Source organism: Peromyscus californicus, unplaced genomic scaffold (genome assembly GCF_007827085.1).
Source record: "Peromyscus californicus insignis strain IS unplaced genomic scaffold, ASM782708v3 Scaffold_19__1_contigs__length_69161282, whole genome shotgun sequence".
Classification (NCBI taxonomy): domain Eukaryota; kingdom Metazoa; phylum Chordata; class Mammalia; order Rodentia; family Cricetidae; genus Peromyscus; species Peromyscus californicus.
The window spans coordinates 12207421-12226440 of NW_026294491.1; the positions used below are offsets into that span (position 1 = coordinate 12207421).

At 42.5% G+C, this 19020-nt stretch overlaps 1 protein-coding gene across 1 annotated transcript in view; it reads right to left on the minus strand.

The window, feature by feature from the left end:
* The window catches only part of Specc1l (sperm antigen with calponin homology and coiled-coil domains 1 like), a 112648-nt gene that overhangs the window by 67083 nt on the left and 26545 nt on the right, over positions 1-19020 (minus strand). Inside the window, exons 3-5 of the mRNA XM_052744695.1 lie at positions 13957-14110; positions 8247-9880; positions 5766-5973 (exon numbers count right to left, since the gene is read on the minus strand). Coding sequence (XP_052600655.1) covers positions 5766-5973; positions 8247-9880; positions 13957-14110 — 1996 coding nt within the window. The remainder of the gene's footprint in view (positions 1-5765; positions 5974-8246; positions 9881-13956; positions 14111-19020) is intronic.

Below are 19020 nucleotides of genomic sequence, written 5' to 3' on the forward strand. Positions count from 1 at the left end.
CTTTAGTTGATTTTCTTTAGTCAGCTGTTTCTTTTTTAAGATAATAAAACACCCAGTAAGTTCTGGTTGGTATTTCTTATTTATAAGGAACATGAATAAGTATTAGTGACATATACACACTTCTTAACAACTGCAGGAGTCATTGTTCTACCCATAGGCTTCTCACTCACAGCACAGCAACTAGAAAAGGCTGCTGATGGCAGACATCACCAAGAGGACTGGACTCCAACCAAGGTGCTGGCTGGTACATCCATTTCACGGGGGGCTCACACTGCTTTCTTTTCCCTCTGTATGCTCTCTCCTAGATCCATGGTAGCCTGCAGTTCTGCAGACACCATCCACTCTCCTTACTGACACCAGGGTCATGAGAAGAGCCCCGGTACCCCGTTCTACTCCTGTATCTCCAAGACTCTCAGCCCAGAAGCAAATCAGCAGAGGTGGAGACAGCTAAGTCGGGGGGGGGGGGGGGGGGGGGGGGGGGGGGGGGCTCAGGACAGTGCCCAGCCCTGAGCAGGCGGTTTTAGTCATTTGCTCCCCTTCCACCCAGAGCTTACTGGGAACGTCATTACTCTGAGTCTCACTCATGGTTCTCCTGGTCTGCAGGTTTTTCTATTGTTTTTTTTTCTCCATACCCCTGATTCTATCTGCTTTCCATATTCCAGGAATTACTCAAAATGACTGTCTACTGGCACAAGCCAACTGTTTTCCATCTCAGCGTTAGCTTCACTGAGGCTTTTATATTTCATTCATACTGGGTTTTTTGAGAAAGGAAGGATATGGTGATCTGAAGCCTTGTTCTGAACTGGAAGTTGGGAGTTTATATCATGTCTTCTGGCTTAGATGCTACAGCCACTGACTAGAGCACTGAAGGTCAGGTATACACTGTATGGTGCTGGTATGATCTGGGAGTCTCCTGGGACTCTAAATGTGCTGTAAATTTGAGATGATTTCATAGGTCATTAATCTCTATTCATTTTCTTCAACTGTTTTCTTTCTGTACCTCCTCCTGCAGAATGAGCAGATTAACCCTCAAATTCACTGCTCTGTTCATTTAGTTTGATGTTTAAATGCCTGGAAGTTTTTTACAATACACGTTAAATTGGGAGTCCTAGAATGCCTACCTGTTCTGTTCCGTGTTTTTATTTCCCTGCAGTTTTCCATTTGTCCTTTCAATCTAAGCATATGTTCCTCCACATTCTTGAGTCCAGGGGCTGCTGTAAAACCCTGTGTACCAATTCTGAGGTCAGGAATTTATCTTGCAGTGACTGAGGGGCAACTTCTATTTAATATGAGGTTTTTCTTGGGGTAACTGGGGACCCACTACTATTGAATACAGGAATTTATCTTGGGATACTTGTTGTATTTTAAAAACAGTGCCGGGGCGGCCTTGGCGGGTGGGGGCTAACAGGCACAGTCAAAAGTCACTCACACCATGCGATAACGCTCACGTGGAAAGTTTTATTGGGGGAAAGGAGACGGGAAGAGGGGGAAAGTGGTTGGGGCTGAGAGAAAAAGAGAAAAATAAAGGGGAAGAAAGGAAAAGAGGAGGTGTGCACTACCTTGTGTCAAGAGAGAGGAAGAGGGGGTTCTCTTAAAGAGGACTTTACATAAGATGATGTTGTCAGGATGCCAACTGCTTATTAGCCGAGTCCCCAAGGGGTGGGTCTGAATGCTAACAGTACTGAGGAGCAACAACTATCGAATACAGGGTTTATCTTGGGGTGACTGGGGAGTGATTGCTATTGAATACAAGGCTTATTTGGGGGGGGGGTGAGTTGTGATGATGCTTGTTAAACTATTCCACAGAGGAAATCTTGCTTTCTCAAGTAACAATTCTTTGTCATCAAATTCATGTAGCATGTGATATGTGATGAGTTAACTCCAAATGTGAGAATTTTCTAGAGAAAAAACTTGACTGCCATCAAACTCTAGAGATCTAACATAAAGTAGAAAATTAGTTTGGACACTGGTTATCATTTGAGAGAGAGAAAGAGAGAGAGAGAGAGGAGAGTGTGGCAGCACACACCTATAATCTTATAACTGTGGAAACTCAGAGACAGAAATGTCAGGAGTTTGCAGTTGGTCTAAGACAAATAAAATCCCAAATACATGAATACATAAAGCTTGCCTAACATTCATGAGGTCCTGGGATGACTCTGTAGTATTATTTTAAAAATTACTAGAAGCTGGGAGTAAATAAAGCTATCAAGATACCTTTTGATGCCAAGTGAAAAAACCTAACTGCAGGTTACCAGTCGATGACAGTAGGAAAGTAAGAATGCCTTTAGTAGACGTGCCCAGGAACGCTTTCTTCTCTTAGAGTCCCACGCAGACATATTTAAGAGTTAAACGTCACAGGGTGGAACTGACTACGTAGTTCAACACACACACACACACACACACACACACACACACACACACACACAGAGTCAAGCAATGGAAAGCGGCAATGACTGTCAGATGTGAGCACTGAGTAAGTAATAAGCACTCTTCTAATTGACACAGATTTGAACTTTTCATCTTGAAAAGTTGGGGAAGAAGCTGTATGGATTTTTTTTTTAATTACTCAGGAGTTTTAGTCATTTTCTAGTTAAATTCCACATGTTGAAAATGAATGATCTGTAAAGCTTTGCCACCCAAATCATCATCTAACATTTTTCTAGCTAATGCTCCAGTTACCACAAGATGTCACTCTTCCCATGTTCAAAGCCCAAAGGACTGCCTGAGAAAAAGGGTAGCACCGGCTTACTAAACGGACAGGGTCCCCAAATTAATCGGGAAAACTTAAAAACTTCTTACATGCAAGAAGCAAAATTACCCGCCCCTCTGAGGATTTATAAGCACCTACTGTTTGGGGGTGCACACAGCAGTGTAACCACTAGTGGCTTGCTTATGTGGCTATAAATAACACTGATTTTAAAAAAATCCACCCACATTCCTGTAAGAAACCCTAATGACACTCACTGGCTCACACATTAGCTGGAGAGGACGAGATCAGCAGGAGACAGACAGTGGAGTAAAGAGATGAATATGATCACAATATATTATATACACATAAAATATCAAAAAGCAATGTTCTTATGTAAAATTAATATATGCTAATAAAAACTTGAACATATGTAATAAGAAAGAAGCAGAATTAAATAAATTCTCTCAAATACAACATACAAACTTAATCTAGGGTTGATGAGATGGCTCAGTGGTTCAGATTACTGGCTGTTCTTCCAGAGGACCTGGTTCAGTCCCAGCACCGGTACATGTCAGACCGCTCACAAGCACCTGGATCAGAGCTCCAGGGCTCTGACATCCTCCTCTGGACTCCTGGACACTGGCCTCACATATGCATAGACCCACACACAGACATGCAAACACATACACAGTTTAGAAAGTAAAAATGAATCTTTTTTTAAAAAACAAAAAATAAATGCTTCAAAGTCCTTTGACTTTTTTTTTTTTTTTGGTTCTGTGACAGATCTGACTGCAGTAGCTGAGGACGGCTTAGCACTCTAATCAATCACTACTGAGCACTGAGTCACAGACATGTCACTAAGATCATGCTGAAGGGTTTCTAAGTTGTAGGTGAGAAAGTTCATGGCAGCCTGTCTTAGTTAGGGTTTCTATTACTGCAGCAAAATGCCATGACCAAAGAACAAGCTAGAAGGATAAAATATTTATTTGGCTTAGACTTCCAGATCACAGTCCATCACTGAAGGAAATCAGGACAGGCACTGAAGCAGAGCAGGAACCTGGAGGCAGGAGCTGAGGCAGAGGCCATGGAGGGGTGATACTGGCTTGCTTCCTCTGGCTTACTCAACCTGCTTTCTTACAGAACCCAGGGTCACAAGCCCAGGGATGGCACTGCCCACAATGAGCTGGGCCCTCCCCATTGATCACAAATTGAGAGAATGTCCTACAGCTGGATCTCGTGGAGCCTCAATTGTGACTCTAGTTTGTGTTAAACTGACACACAAAACCAGCCAGTATACAGTCACAACATCATCTCAAAAAGATTCAGTCTCATCATTGGCTATTTCAATAGAAAAGCCTCAGAATGTTTTAACAAAACCTTGGTCAATAAACAGATTCAGGGTCTGGCTAACCAGAGCTCAGAATCTCTGACAATTTCCCACAAATGACCTGTTCTTCTTTGACAGTATCTCAAATGTCCCCACCAACCTATCGATAGGCCCAATGCTGTATTTGCTAATCAACACTGTCAAGGAATTATAAACTGACAGTGTCCAAAGGAATATTGCATACGCCCAATAATTTAAAGACTTTAATGCATCAGAAAAAGCTACCCCATTCCCTGCAGCCCTGCAATATAAAAGAAAATGTACAAATGAGAGGATGTAGTTCAGTGGTACAAAAGTCACATTCACATGGACAAGTTCCTGAGCTGCATCTCCAGCGTCACAAAAGCGGGCAGGAGTAACACAATGTAAGACTTGTTAATAACATATGGATCTAGATGACAGCTCCAGACAAGAGTGTTTGAAACGTACTGTTTGAAATCATTTAAACTCACAAGAAGTAGCAGACAGTACATGGGTTCATGGACTCCGACGGCCCTCCCTGGTGTCAGCAGTGTGCTCATTTGTTCTATCAACCGCTGTCCCTCGTTTCTCTATCTACCCATCAACCTAATTTTTCCCAGAACTCCTCGAGGGTATAGTAATCACAGCCCTTCACCTGGAAAACTCAGTGTGTGGTTTCTAACAACAGGGATATTTTATGTAAACATAGTGTAATTATCAACTTCCTAAATGTATTATTAACATATCTTTAATCTCTTAGGCACAACTCAATTTTTGATTAGTGCCTTTATATCATTTTCCCCTGTAGTAATGAACCTGTCTAGACATGGGCATTACCCCTAATTATCATGTCTCCTGAATCTTTTTTCGTCTGGGACATTTCCACAGCCTTTCTCTTTCACAGTACTAATGTTTCTAGGGCTGCAGCAACCTCCACACTTCCACTATTAGACACACATCATCTTGTGTGTCTGATTTTTCTCTAAGGTCAGTATTTGCCTCAGTCAGAATGTATCTCACGTGTGCTAAGCCTCGGATCTATGGGCCTCCATCACCATAGGAAAACCCAAAGTACTGCTCAACTTTCCACACTGCCTAAGCAGTTGTTTTCCTTTTTCCTCATTTGTAACTAATAAACAATTTATAAGATAACAGATTAGGTTCATATGAAAATCTGATTTCTCAACTTTCTTACAAATCCAAAATAACTTCACAATCAAGTTTAAAAATCTATCATGCAAAGTACAATGAAACTTGAAAACGGAGGTTTTATTCTACCATAATACAAGATCTTCAGAGTAATCAGAAAAGTCAAATAAATTTAAAAACAAAAACAAAAACCAGTGCTCCATGATTAGGGTGCTACAGGATTCATATTTTCTTTCTTTCTTTCTTTTTTTAAATTCTGTACACTTGCAATCACTGAAAGTAAATAAATGGCTTTTCTTATGGTCTAGAAAATAACTGACTCCATTGGCTTTTCACGTAAGTGATTTTGCTTAAATTAGATGCAGTCTTCAAGTGATGCTTCTACTGAACATCTGAGAACAAACCATAGAGACTCAAAGTTTTCCCAACGTGGGAAGCACACTTCTGTCAAATGTATTTCTGTAAGTCAGCTGTGCTACTGTGTCCAGACTGTGTGCCAGTCAGATTACTATTTTCACCACTGAACACGAGCGTGCAAAGGGTTGAACAGAAGGGAACGGAAAGTCCTTCGTTACTCACTCTCTAAATCAGAAATGATGAGGTTGTCGTGAAGCTTCACAGCTCGATGTTGCTCTACTTCATCTTCAAGTTCAAAGATAGTTTCCTTCATGTCACTCCTTTCTGTCTCCTTTTCCTCCAGCTCTGACCTCACTTTTTCCAACGTCAGATTCAAGTCTTCAATCTGCTTCTTGGCTTCTTCCTGGAAAGCCCGGTACTCATCTTCTACCTGAAGGAACGATGACAGCTCGAGATAACCTCTACAACTAAAGTATTTACTGTTTGACATGGAAGCTAAGTGTGAGCAGCTACGGACAGACTGAAAACCTGGCTAAACACAACATGAGGAGCAGCACTACAGCAAGATTATCATGTGATATGTCTAAGCACAACCCCGCTAAATCACTGACCGAAATAACACTGATGTATTACTGAACTTAACCACATTATTTATGAAGCATTTTGGGGACATTTTCTCTCTTTTCCGGTTTCGGTATAAAGTGTGCATTTGATGAATGATCAACATGTTCTCCTACCATTAAAAAAAATACAGTACTTATGACAGGAAAAAAAGAACTCAAATTAAATATGAAACCATTAAAAAAAATTAAGACTAGCAAGACGGCTCGGTTGGTAGAGTACTGCTCAGCCTGAAGACCTGAGTTCAATCCCCAGACCCACATGGTGGAGGAAGAAAACACATTCCAATAAGTTATCATCCTCACATGACTCACAGCCTAGTTACATAGACACACACATACAAAAAATAAATAAAACATAAATTTTTCATTTCTAATAGTCTTTATCAAAGTATTAGTTCATAGTGCCCCTCAACATGTATCTCTTGAATTGTATCTCTAAAAGTGATCACTAACAAACAGACTGGCAAGATGGCTCAGGAGGTAAGGGTACTTGCTACCAAAATTCATGACCTGAGTCCAATCCTTGGCACTCACATGTGAGAAGGAGAAAACCAACTCCCACAAGTTGTCCTGACTGATGCCCCCCAGCAACATGCACATATTCTATCCCCTCCCACCTCTGAAACAAATGGGAAATGATTTTTTAAAAAGGCATCAAGAAAATAGTTAAAATATGAGTTATTCAAGTTTTAACTAAAGATACACTAAAACTTCTCTTCTCTCTCTCTCTCTCTCTCTCTCTCTCTCTCTCTCTCTCTCTCTCTCTGGTTTTTCAAGACAGAGTTTCACTGTGTAGTTTTGGTGCCTGTCCTGGATCTTGCTCTGTAGATCAGGCTGACCTTGAACTCACAGAGATCTGCCTGGCTCTGCCTTCCAAGTGCTGGGATTAAAGGCGAGTGCCACCACCACCCGCCTAAAACTTCTCTCTTTAAAACTCATGGCACTTGGGCAGGGGAGATCTCAGCAATCAAGAGCATTCTCTGCTCTTCTAGACAATTCTAGTTCAGCTTCCAGCACCCACGTCAGGAGTCCCAACAGCTTGTAAGTCCAGCTTCAAGGGATCCAGCACCCTCCTCTGGCCTCTGTGGGCACATACACACGTGCCATAAATTAACACAAGCACACATACACATTAAAAAAGAAACAAACTGTGGGACAGAATAGATATCTTGTACAAAAACACTCATTTCATAAAGAACCCTGATCAGAACACCAGGAACCTAACTCAGACGAGTGAATCTTCACTATTTCTGGTGGTCTGAAAGAAAATGGCCCCAAAAGGGAGTGGCACTGTTAGGAGGTGTGGCCTTGTTGGAGGAAATGCGCCACTGTGGAGGTGTGCTTTGAGGTCTCCTATGCTCAGGATATCGCCAGATGTTCAGTTCACGTCCTGTTGCCTGAAAATGTAGCACTCTTGGCTACCTCTCCAGCACCATGTCTGCCTGCATGCCGCCATCTCCCACCATGATGATCGTGGACTCAAGCTCTGAACTGTAAGCTACCACCTCAATTATATGTTTTCCTTTATAAGAGTTGCCATGGGCCTGGTGCTTCTTCACAGCAACAGAAACCCTAACTAAGGCAGAACTATTACACTGAACACCTGTAAAATGAGAGACTAGAAGAATCATCTCTAAGCTCTCTCTGCCAGCAGTAATTCCTACATCTTCAAGAAATAGGAGCAGCTGTACTCTAAAACTAGAACTAACTCACAAGAAAATGCTATCTGAAAAATCTACAACTACAGCAAGACAAAAAGCAGCAGACATCACCAAGCCCTGAAAACGGACATCCTGACTCAGCATCTAGCCTGTGCCCCAGTGTATTAAAGATGTGGATATAAAGTTCTCTACTGCCCAGAAGGAGGCATGAATTCATTTTAGCTATAGACCATCTGGGAGGAAAATGGTAATATTATAAGAGAACTTTTACTCTATTTAAGGTAGCATATTTGAAAACTTAAGAATGACTGTAAATAAAAGGCAATGGCGCATTAAGCAAGCACTTCTGTTTTTCAACAAGCATGCTATATATGGCAGCTGTGTGACGCTAAATGAGAACATCTTTGCTTGGGTAATACCTTAGCAATGGTGTCCTGTAACCGATTGGCATCATTCCGGGTATGAGCCAGATCTTCCTGCAGGCTGCTGGCCAAAGTCTCTGCCTTTTCCTTGTCCAACCTAACGCTCTCCAGGAGGTCCTGGATATCAGATTTGTCTCCAGAGTTATGGATGGAGTACAGCTCGGCCACTTTCTGCTTTTCGTTCTCCAGCTGGGCCTTCAGGCGATTCATCTCTATCTGGTCACTGGCCACAGTAGCTTTGTACTCCTCCAGTGTGGCTGCCAGGGCCGCCTTGCCCTTCTGCTCAGACTCAATAATCCGCTCCATGTGGTGGCTGCGCTCTTTGAGCGCACCTATCATTTCCTGGGCTTCCTTGTTGTCTTGCTCCGCCATCTTCAGAGTGTTGCTTAAATGCTGCTGGACACCTAGAAGCTGCTCTCGCTCAAAACGGGCATTCTCAGCCAAATCCATGTAACGCTGCTCCAGTTCCATGTAGCGCCCACTCTTTACGTCTTCATCTATGACATAAGAAATGTGATGCTCATCTAGAAGGGAACGGAAGTACTCAATCTGTCGGCCAAAGTGTTCCAGCTTATCACTCTGCTGACACAGTGACTCCATCAGAATGACCTTCTCCTCTCCCAGCCTTTCGTTCTCACTGTTGAGTTCTTGGGTAATCTGCTGGAGGTCGGCCAACTCTTGCAGAGTTGCCTGAAGCTCCTCGCTGGTACTGTGCTGGTTCTCTTCCATTTGGTGAATCCGTTCTGTCAGGCAAGCCACGGAGACCTCGCTCGCATTCCCACTGCTCCCCTTCCGAGAGCGCTCTATGCTCGGGATGCCCTCCGACTCTGAAGATGAGGGGGCATCCAGAGCATCATCACTTGACGTGAGGGGCTGGTAGACCTCGCTGCACTCACTGTCTAGGTTGTCCATAGAGTTACTGTGCTGATGGTCCATGAGCGTATTTTCATCCTGACTCAGGAGATCTTCCACTGACCCAGGGGCAGAACCTTCTACTGAAGATGTCAGAGTTCCTCCTCCATCACTCTGGTTACCAGCGGTGATCTCTGGGCTCAGGGACTGATAGCCAAACAGTTTTTCAGAGTTGTCCAGCCTCTGCTCTAGGGAAAAGCCCAGTGCATTCAACCTGTCCTTGAGCATTCTGTTCTCATTCTTCAGCTGGTTGAGCTCCTCGCGGATGGCTGTGTTCTGTTCCTGCAGCTGCAGCAAAGTAGACTCCACGTCAGTTGGCTGGTGAGCGATCATGGTTTCCTTCTCTTCAGACTGTTCATCCCCTTCAGAAGGCTCCTCGTTAATGCCCAGCTGAGCACGCATGTCTCGGAGTTCGTTTCTCAAATGTAAAATTTCTACATCCTTGGTTTTGGCCAATGTGAGGAGATCTTTCACCTTGGCTTCCAAAGCAGCTTTGTCGCTGATCTGATTGTCCGACTTAGACTTGCTCATTCGGATGTCACACTCTGTAGCGGTGCGACTGCGAGAGCGTTTGGCCAGTGCCACATCGTTAGCGCCCTGGCTCACAGAAGGCAGTTTTTTGCTCTGGTTTAGCCGTGTGCGTTCACGTAGTCTTTCTCTAGTAGAACTGGATTCTTTATTTCCGGCTGAAGTACTCCGTTTGGCTGAGGAACTGGTGCCTACATGTTCAAAACAAAGAATTTAAGAAAAAATTATTAGCAGCAAAAATGCATGTGTTCAGAGCCCAGAACTACTGAAATGAAAGCGGGGCGGCTACACTGACAGAGACCTGCAATTGGTCATCTTCAAAGTCAATCTCCTTTTTATACATCCAATTTTATACATTAGAAGGATAAATTTCATGGACTATGAACTATATCTCAATAAAGCTGTTATAAAGATATAACAGGGCCAGAATACTGGTTGGAACGTAATATTCTAGGGCAAGCTCAGTTAGGATGGGCTCTAAGATCAACCAGTCAGGTGATTAACTACAGGAAACAGAGTGAAGGGAGATCACAGAGCAGCATGAAGGGAAAGCCAGCCTCAGAATACACCCAGTCTAGGCAACCTACAAGACACAGAAAAATGACAACTAAAGGAAATGCAAACAAGCTTCCAATCACAAAATGCCACATAAATAGTAACAAAAGTTCTAAGTGGAACTAGAACTTTTAGGTTTATTCCATGTACACACAGTAAAATCTCAGAGTAGGTCAAGAGGAAAGCAGAGTATTTGTGTAGCATGTGCAAGGCTCTGGGTTCAACCATTAGAACCACAACGCAGGGAGAGGAAGAAATTTACAGGCATTAATTTATAGAAGACTCATCAAAACTTTGAGGTAAATGGTATCTTCATTCCTTTACAGTTGCAGAGATGCTTCAGAACACACCAGCAGCCCCCACACAAGTAACCATCTTCTTCCTACACCACCTCTATAGCCTTGCTGTCCACTACAGAAAATGGTAGTTCTTTAAAAATGCACTGATTGTTTGGGCCTGGGGGTGTACAGGCCTGCCATCCAAGCTACTTCCACTAAAGCAGTAAAATCACAAGACAGCCAATGAACTAAAGAGTAAGGATGCTGCTTGGGTTGAACCATGCCCCCAGAACCGTGTATGTTAAAGCCATGCCTGCTCCCTAGAATGTGACTATATCTATAGACAGGGTAATTCAATCAGTCAATTAAATTCAGACAGAGCTGTGTCTGGTTTGAATAATGGCGGCCCCCAAAGGTTCAAATATTTAAATGCTTAGGGAGTGGCACTATTTGGAAGGATTAGGAGGTGTGGTCTTGTTAGAGGAAATGTGACCTTGTTGAAGAAAGTGTGTCACTAGGGGAGGGCTCTGAGGTTTCAAAAACCCAAGTTTGGCCCAGTGTCTCTTTCTATTGCCTGCAGATCTAGATGTAGACCTCTCAGCTATTGCTCCAGCACCATGTTTGCCTGCACGCCGCCATGCTCCCCTCCCTGCATGGACTAAACCACTGAAACTGTAAGCAAGTCCCAATTTAAATGATTTCTTTTAAGAGTTGTCATGGTCATGGTATCTCTTCACAGCAATAGAACACTGACTAAGACAAACTGTTAGAGTGGCCCTTATCCAGTGTGATTTGTGTCTACAAAAAGAGGCGATTAGGACAGAAGCAGAGGGACACATTGTGGGGACACAGTGAGAAAGCAGCCAAATAGCCAAGGAGGCCTCAGGAGAAGCCATAATGCCAATACTTTGATTTATAGACCACATTATAATAAAATAAATGTCTGTTGTGTAAATCACTCAGTCTGTGGTATTGTATTACGGTGTACTAGGAGACTAACAGACATACCAATCTGAACTAGAGTACCTAATCCTAGGAGGTAATAAATGAATCCTGAGGTCAGGTGTAACCATCAACAGGAAACCACATGTGCACACTGGAATGTCCCCCTGCTCAGCTCTAGCAGTCACAAAGAGGAGGTGGCAACAGAGTATTTCATCTCAACCTGCTTGCCCTATGAGCAGGACATTAAATGTGTTGACCTCCAGCTTGGGAGAAAGACACTGAAGGTTCAAACCTCGCTTCACTAGCAGGTCTGTATCTTATACAGCCTGGTACAGCACGAGTTCCCAAGAAACATCTATCAAGTAAACGAAAGGATGGCCTTGGGCAAGACTATTAAGCTGAGCTTCAGTATGGTTATCTCCTATCTACAATGAAGAAAACAGAGTCTGTACTTCAAAAGCCACAGTGAGGATCAAATAAAATAATGCTTATAGAAAGTAAGGATGGAATCATTCCCTCTTGTTAATCATACCACACCACCATTAAAATGAACAGTGGGGCGTGATCTGGAATGTAAGAAGAAATTGCAGAAGTTCAAATGGGTAAGGGGACAGTCGGAACCTGGGCTAGGAAAGTCTAACACAAACAAAGGGGCTGAGGGCTACCTGATGACTAAAGAGGGGCCGCTATACTAGTGGCCAATTGGCTTTTCTTTCATATGCCTTATCATATGTGACATTTTCATGTTTTTTTTTTTTTTTTTTTTTGGTTTTTCGAGACAGGGTTTCTCTGTGTAGCTTTGCGCCTTTCCTGGAACTCACTTTGGAGACCAGGCTGGCCTCGAACTCACAGAGATCCGCCTGCCTCTGCCTCCCGAGTGCTGGGATTAAAGGCGTGCGCCACCACCGCCCGGCCATTTTCATGTTTTATAATTACTTATTAGTACATATTAATTGCACAAATTAGGGGTTTCACCACATGATCTTATATTCACTGTTGGTTTTGAAGGGTTTTTTTCCTGTAACTATAAGAAGTAAAATATGGTAATATTCCTCCTTAGACTGTAAGATTTTCTAAGTTCATTTATTAACTTTATTTATTAGATTAGTTTTATTATAATATAAATCATTAGATTAATATTATTAGTCTAAAAACAAACAGCTAAATAGAAGGGAAGAGGGACAAATAATACTAAGATTGATAAAGCCTTAAGTAATCGTATTTAATATTCACCTAAAATTATATAAGACACACTTAAGTGTGTTGTGTGTATGTGTGTGTGTGTGTGTGTGTGTGTGTGTGTCTTAAATGCCACTTGGGCTGACAATGTTCCCCATAAGAACCACAGACTAACAAAAACCCCAGTAGCAGAAATAAGAAACATCCTTTTGAGTGGTTGGTCAGGGTAGTCTAAGTGATTCCCAAAACTATACAGGCTACGGCTGTTGTTCTTGGTTTCCGATCAGAGGTTAAGGGTAAGCCCCTACTGCTGAAGAAATCACACACATAGTACACTGGACTCGGATGACTTAAGCTGGGTCTAAGCTAAAAGCCATCTGTCTCGTGCAGTCTAGCTGCCATAGTACCAGGAAGTACTATGCAAACTGCCAAGGGAGGGAAGCAGTTAATAGTCCCACCCAGCTGTGACTACGATCCACAGCAATACCCATCAAGCAAGCTATCCTAAAGGTGCAATAAAGTAGCACTCACATGTTGGTGGTAACCAACAGCTGTCTAGTTAGACTGAGGCCCACTCAACGGGGAGGAAATTATGCCTGGTACTAGAAATCTATTGAATTACCTAGGCCTAAGAGACTTCTACCACCTCTCTGCTAGACCAGCATAATTCCTTACTTCACTCTAAATCTTATCGCTGTACCACAGACAAGTGTGGCCATCACTCCTTATCAACAAAGCCTCTCTACAAAACATTGAAGCCATTACAGAAAATCCCAACTGGACACAATGCAAAGATCAACCAATTGTAGGGAACCCAGCTCCAACAGATACATTTACATCACAGCTCCTGCATCTGGACTCAGGGAGCATCACAGGAGAGGAGGCAAAAAGACTGTAAGAACCAGGTACCAGGAAGTCTCCTATAAGACTGTCTCCTCTAGAAGTAACAGCACAAACAATAATATAATAGCATTATAAATAGACAGGCTAACGGGGGGGGGGGGGGGGGGGGGGGGGGGGGGGGGGGGGGGGGGATCATCTCAAAGGGTCCCACTCCAGCAAAACGATGACTGCTGGGAGAAAGAAAGTTAACCTCTCCCAGGGTCAGCCCCCTAACTGGTTACCCAATACAAAGTGGTCAGCCTTGAAACCATATACACATAAACAAGTAAAAACATTCTTACACACACACACATTCTCTCATTCTCTCTCTCCCCCACCCCCTGGAGGAGGGTGGATATGAAGGTGCCGGGCTGATTATGAGTTGGACAGCCAAAGCAGATGAGTACAGGACTGAGTACCAGCCATACCTGTGCTAATCTTGGATTTGCTCTCCACAACGGTCATGGCAGGGGCAGGTGCTGAAGACGCTGCGGATGAACAGGTGCTCTTCTTTGCTTTGACACCATTAGACACATTTACTCCTCCAGCCATTCCAGCTAAAAGGTCATCATTGCTCTTGGTCTGGAAGCAAAGGAAAATAAAGAGACACTGACTAAACAAAGCAAGATTAATGTGAAGACTCAGCAAGGCTCTGGATTTTTACTATACTAATAAGACTTCCTGACATTTAATAAATAAGCAGCTCACCACTGGGCTGTAGACTCAGACACAAAGTCTCTTTAGAGTTACAGGCAATCACAACAGTCTTCTTAAGACACTAAATCACGCACAGGAAAAAAGATTTTATGGATGCCTGCTGTGTGCCTACTTGTGCCCGATTCAGACAAAGACAGGAAGGTGTCTCAAGAACAGGGATCACTTCAATGAAACTATACAGGCGACAATGAGGATAGCTGATACTGACTGCTTTAAGTTCTAGAAATTGCCACTAAGAGTCAAGTAAATCTTCAATACTTTACATGATTCTAAAAGAAACTATTTTGAAATGCACCTTGGCTTATCTAATCCTCTAGTGTTAAATTTGCAAAAAAAACTGAAAAAATTTAAAGATCTGTGTAACAAAAACTGGGACTTCATCGGGATATCAAGGGACACCAATGATCACACCACTAAGGTATATTTTGTAACATTCATACTTTATAAAGATGATTAAAAATATGAGGATTTTTAAAAGAAACACACTATAGGTGATGATAATGGCTTTAAAAATATCATTTAAGGAAAAACAGTGACAAGTCCCTGTGGTGGTCGGAGTGAGAAAGGCTCCCTGCAGCTCATGTATGTGAATGCTTGGTCCCCAGTTGACAGACTGGGAAATATTAGAAGGTGTGGCCTTGTTCGAGTAGCTGTGTCACTGGGGGTAGGCTTTGAGGTTTCCAAACTATTCCCAGTTGGTGCTCTCTGCCTCACACTTATGGATCAAGATTTAAGCTCTCAACTACTGCTCCTGCATCACGACTGCTGCCACTCCCCACCATGATGGCCATGGACTCTAACCTTCTGAAACTGTATGTCCCAATAAACTCTTGTTTTTTTAAAATATAAGTTGCCTTAGTCATGGTGTCTTACCACAGCAATAGAAAAGTGACTAAGAGAGACTCATTTTCACTTCTTTTTTTTAAACACCAGGAATTAAAAAACTGTAGAAAAGGAAAAGTACTTGTTATTACTTTAATAATTATGTATTTATGTATTTAGTGTGTGTATACATATGTGTATACATGTATGTGCCTTCTTGCACAGAGCACAGGTGGAGGTCAGAGATCAATCTATTGGAATCTATTCTCTTCTTCCACGATGTGGGATCCTGGGGATCAAACACAAGCGGTCAGGCCCAGCAGCAAATGCCTTTACCCACTGAACATCTCCCAGACCAAGAAAAAATACTTTTTAATAAAAGAATTCAAAGCTTTTCTCCACTTAAGGTGAAAGTACACTTTAGCTGACTGATTTACTAACTTTGGCTAAAGCAATGCTCTTAAAATAATCATAACAAATTCACTTCTACAAGTAAAAATGGTTCATACATGAGTGAACTCTGAAGTTTCTTCTAGTTTTCAATACCAGGGATTCCATATGGAAATGTCTGTTGTCATCATTTTATACACACACACACACACACATATATATGTATATATAAATTTAATGTGTACGGATATTTTGCCTGCATATATGGCTGTACAGCACATTTGAGATTTGTTCCCAGAGGTCAGAAGAGGGCACTGGATCCCCTGGACCTGGAGTTACAGATGATTGTGAGTCCACACATGAGTGGTGGGTATTGCAAACCTAAGTGTCTTAACAAGGGTTTCTATTGCTGTGAAGAGACACCATGACCACAGCAACTCTTATAAAGGAAAACATTTAATTCAGGTAGCTTACACTTTCAGAGATGTAGTCCATTGTCATTAGCGGGACATGGTGGCATGCAGGCAGACATGGTGCTAGAGAAGGAGTTAAGAGTTCTTTATCTTGATCCACAAGCAACAGGAAGTGAAATGTGTCCCACACTGGGCGTAGCTTGAGCATATATAAGACCTCAAAGCCCACTCCAGCAGTGACACACTTCCTCCAACAAGGCCACACTTCCTAACAGTGCCACTCCCTATGGGCCAAGCATTCAAACAAGGGAGTCAATGGGGGGCCATTCTTATTCAAACCGCTACACTAGATATTCTGAAAAAGCAGTATGTCCTTTCAATCACTGAGCCATCTCACCTGCCCTTCACCAGTCAATTATTAAAGCTGTCTTACAGTAGTGCAGATAGATAACAACATTTTAAGACTCAGAAGACTTAGGGATGAGGCTAAGAAATAGAATGCTCACCTAGCATGCTCACAGACCTGGGTTTGATCCCAAAACCAAGATAAAAAGTAAAATAGGGGACTGGAGTGATGGCTTGGTGGTTAAGAGTACTGGCAGAGGACCCAGCTTTGACTCCCAGCATCCACATGGTAGCTCAACCATCTATACTTCCAGGGGACCTGATGCCTTCTTCTGGCCTCTGTGAGCACCAGACATACAAGGGTACAGACATACATTCAAGCAAAACACTCACACTATATTTTTTAAATTAAAAACTAAAAATAGACGGAAAAGGGATCAGTTTTTCAAACATCTACAAAATTATACTCGGATAATTAAGGATTGTCATACTGTTTGACATCTAAAATACATAGGATAAAGAGAATAGGGGAAATGACATTAACCATGAAGACTTGTCTGCTAGTAAAAAGGAACCATCAACTATGGTACAAAATACCTTTAAATCTCAAGTTCCCTATCCCATCAATCTTCATCCATTAGCAGTTATAAAAAAGCAACATAGGCCGGGCGGTGGTGGCGCACGCCTTTAATCCCAGCACTCGGGAGGCAGAGCCAGGCGGATCTCTGTGAGTTCGAGGCCAGCCTGGGCTACCAAGTGAGTCCCAGGAAAGGCGCAAAGCTACACAGAGAAACCCTGTCTCGAAAAACCAAAAAAAAAAAAAAAAAAAGCAACATAGTGTTGTAAGGATTCTGCCCTTAATTACGTCATCAGCCTGCGACGGTGTCCCAGCCTAAAAAGCGGGTGGGCCCTCTGTGTGTCCCTCTCTTTCTTTTCTGCTCCTTCCTTCCGTCTGTCCTCCCCCCCCCCCCCCCCCCCCCCCCGCCCCGCCATTAAAGCTTTAAAAAGGTAACCATGGCCTCTGATTCTTCCGATTAGCACTCTCCTCTGGCGGCATGGCCGCTGCGGGCGGCAGCTAGCCACAAGCAGCGCTCCGTTTAACCAACAAGTGTATTTTCAAATCATCTTTTATATGCTTTTTTAAAAAAGCTATGTTCAAACTAATTTGTCTTCCCCATTATGTTAAATATTCTTTTCTTTCCTTCTCTCTCTTCCCCTGAGACAGAGTTTCTCTGTGTAGCCCTGGCTGTCCTAGAACTCCCTCTGCAGACCAGGCTAAAATATTCTCTAAGTCATGCAAAGAGGGAGATTAATCCTAGTCACGCTTCTCTGGTTATAACTTGCCTTTAGGTAATGACAAAGTCAAACACACACTGGGATACCAAATCACAAACTCTGAACTTGTAACTCAGATCACACAGTACAGAAAAGAAAAAAAAAATCAGTGAAGCCAAATAAGAGTCCAAAAGCAAGGGTGCAGCTCAGCAGGAGAGCTCTTATCCAGCATGTGTGAGGTCCTGGGTTATATGCGCAGCACCACCATCATAGTATAATAAACCAGGAGTGGTGGCACACACTTTGAATCCCAGTACTCAGGAGACAGAGACAGGTGAATCTCTGTGAGTTCAAGGCCATCCTGGTCTATGTAGCAAGTTCCAGGACAGCCAGAGCTACATGGAGAGATCTTGTCTCAAAAAACCAAAATACTAATAACCAAAAAATTCTATAAAGAAACTATATAGTAAGATAGTTTATTTATGGCTCTAAAAGTCATTCAGAAGACACAAGTTTTACAAGAAAACATGCTAGGTCAACTGTGTATTCACAAAGTAGAAAAAGAATATGAGTTTGAAGTGTTTTATACCACATTAAAAATAAAGTTTCTAACTACAACCAGAAATTCTGAAATCATGAAACAAAGACTCAGTCTACTTAAGTACATAAAAATAAAAATCTTAAGACAAAACTTTAGTTTAGAAAAAGTTTTAAAACCCTCATCACTATAGCATGATTCTTCAAAGTTCTTATTGATAAAATCAAACCTGAGCCAGGTATTGGGGTGAACGCTGGAAGATCAGAGAGACAGAACAAGCCACAGCTAACCTCACCTGGCCAACTTCTCAGCTGATCTTGTTTCCTCAGACTGGAAGCCTCTGTGTCCTCATATCCGAATGGCTCTCAGCTGAACTGTCTGCTCAAAACCTAAAAGCTTAACCAGCCAAATGCTTCTAGTTTCTGGTCCTCATGCCTTATATACCTTTCTGCTTTCTACCACCACTCCCTGGGATTAAAGGCTCGCTTTCTGGGATTAAAGGCGTGAGTCACCATGCTTGGCTGTATCCTTGAACAGATGGATTTCTGCCTCTGGCATGCTAGGATTAAAGGTGTGTGCTACCACTGCCTATCCTAAGTATCTAGTAGCTTTTCTGTTCTCTGACCCCAGATAAGTTTATTAGGGTACACAATATTTTGGGGAACACAATACCACCACACATCACAGTTAAAATAAAGAAATAAATGAATAAGCAAACAAACAAATAAAAAGGAAGAAGAAGAGAAAGGAAAGAAAAGAAACCAAATAGTGAAATACTTGATACCGACCAGGCTGGCAAAAACAGAAAAAGTGTGATAATACACTCTTTCGGGAAGGGCAGTGTAAACTGCATTGGTATACAACGTAGTGTGTCACACAGCTATTAAAAAACAATCAGTTTTGTGGTATAGCGGGCTCGAGAGATGGCCCACTTGACACCAAGCCCGAAGACCTGAGCTCAACCTTCACAACCTATATGGTGGAAAGAACTG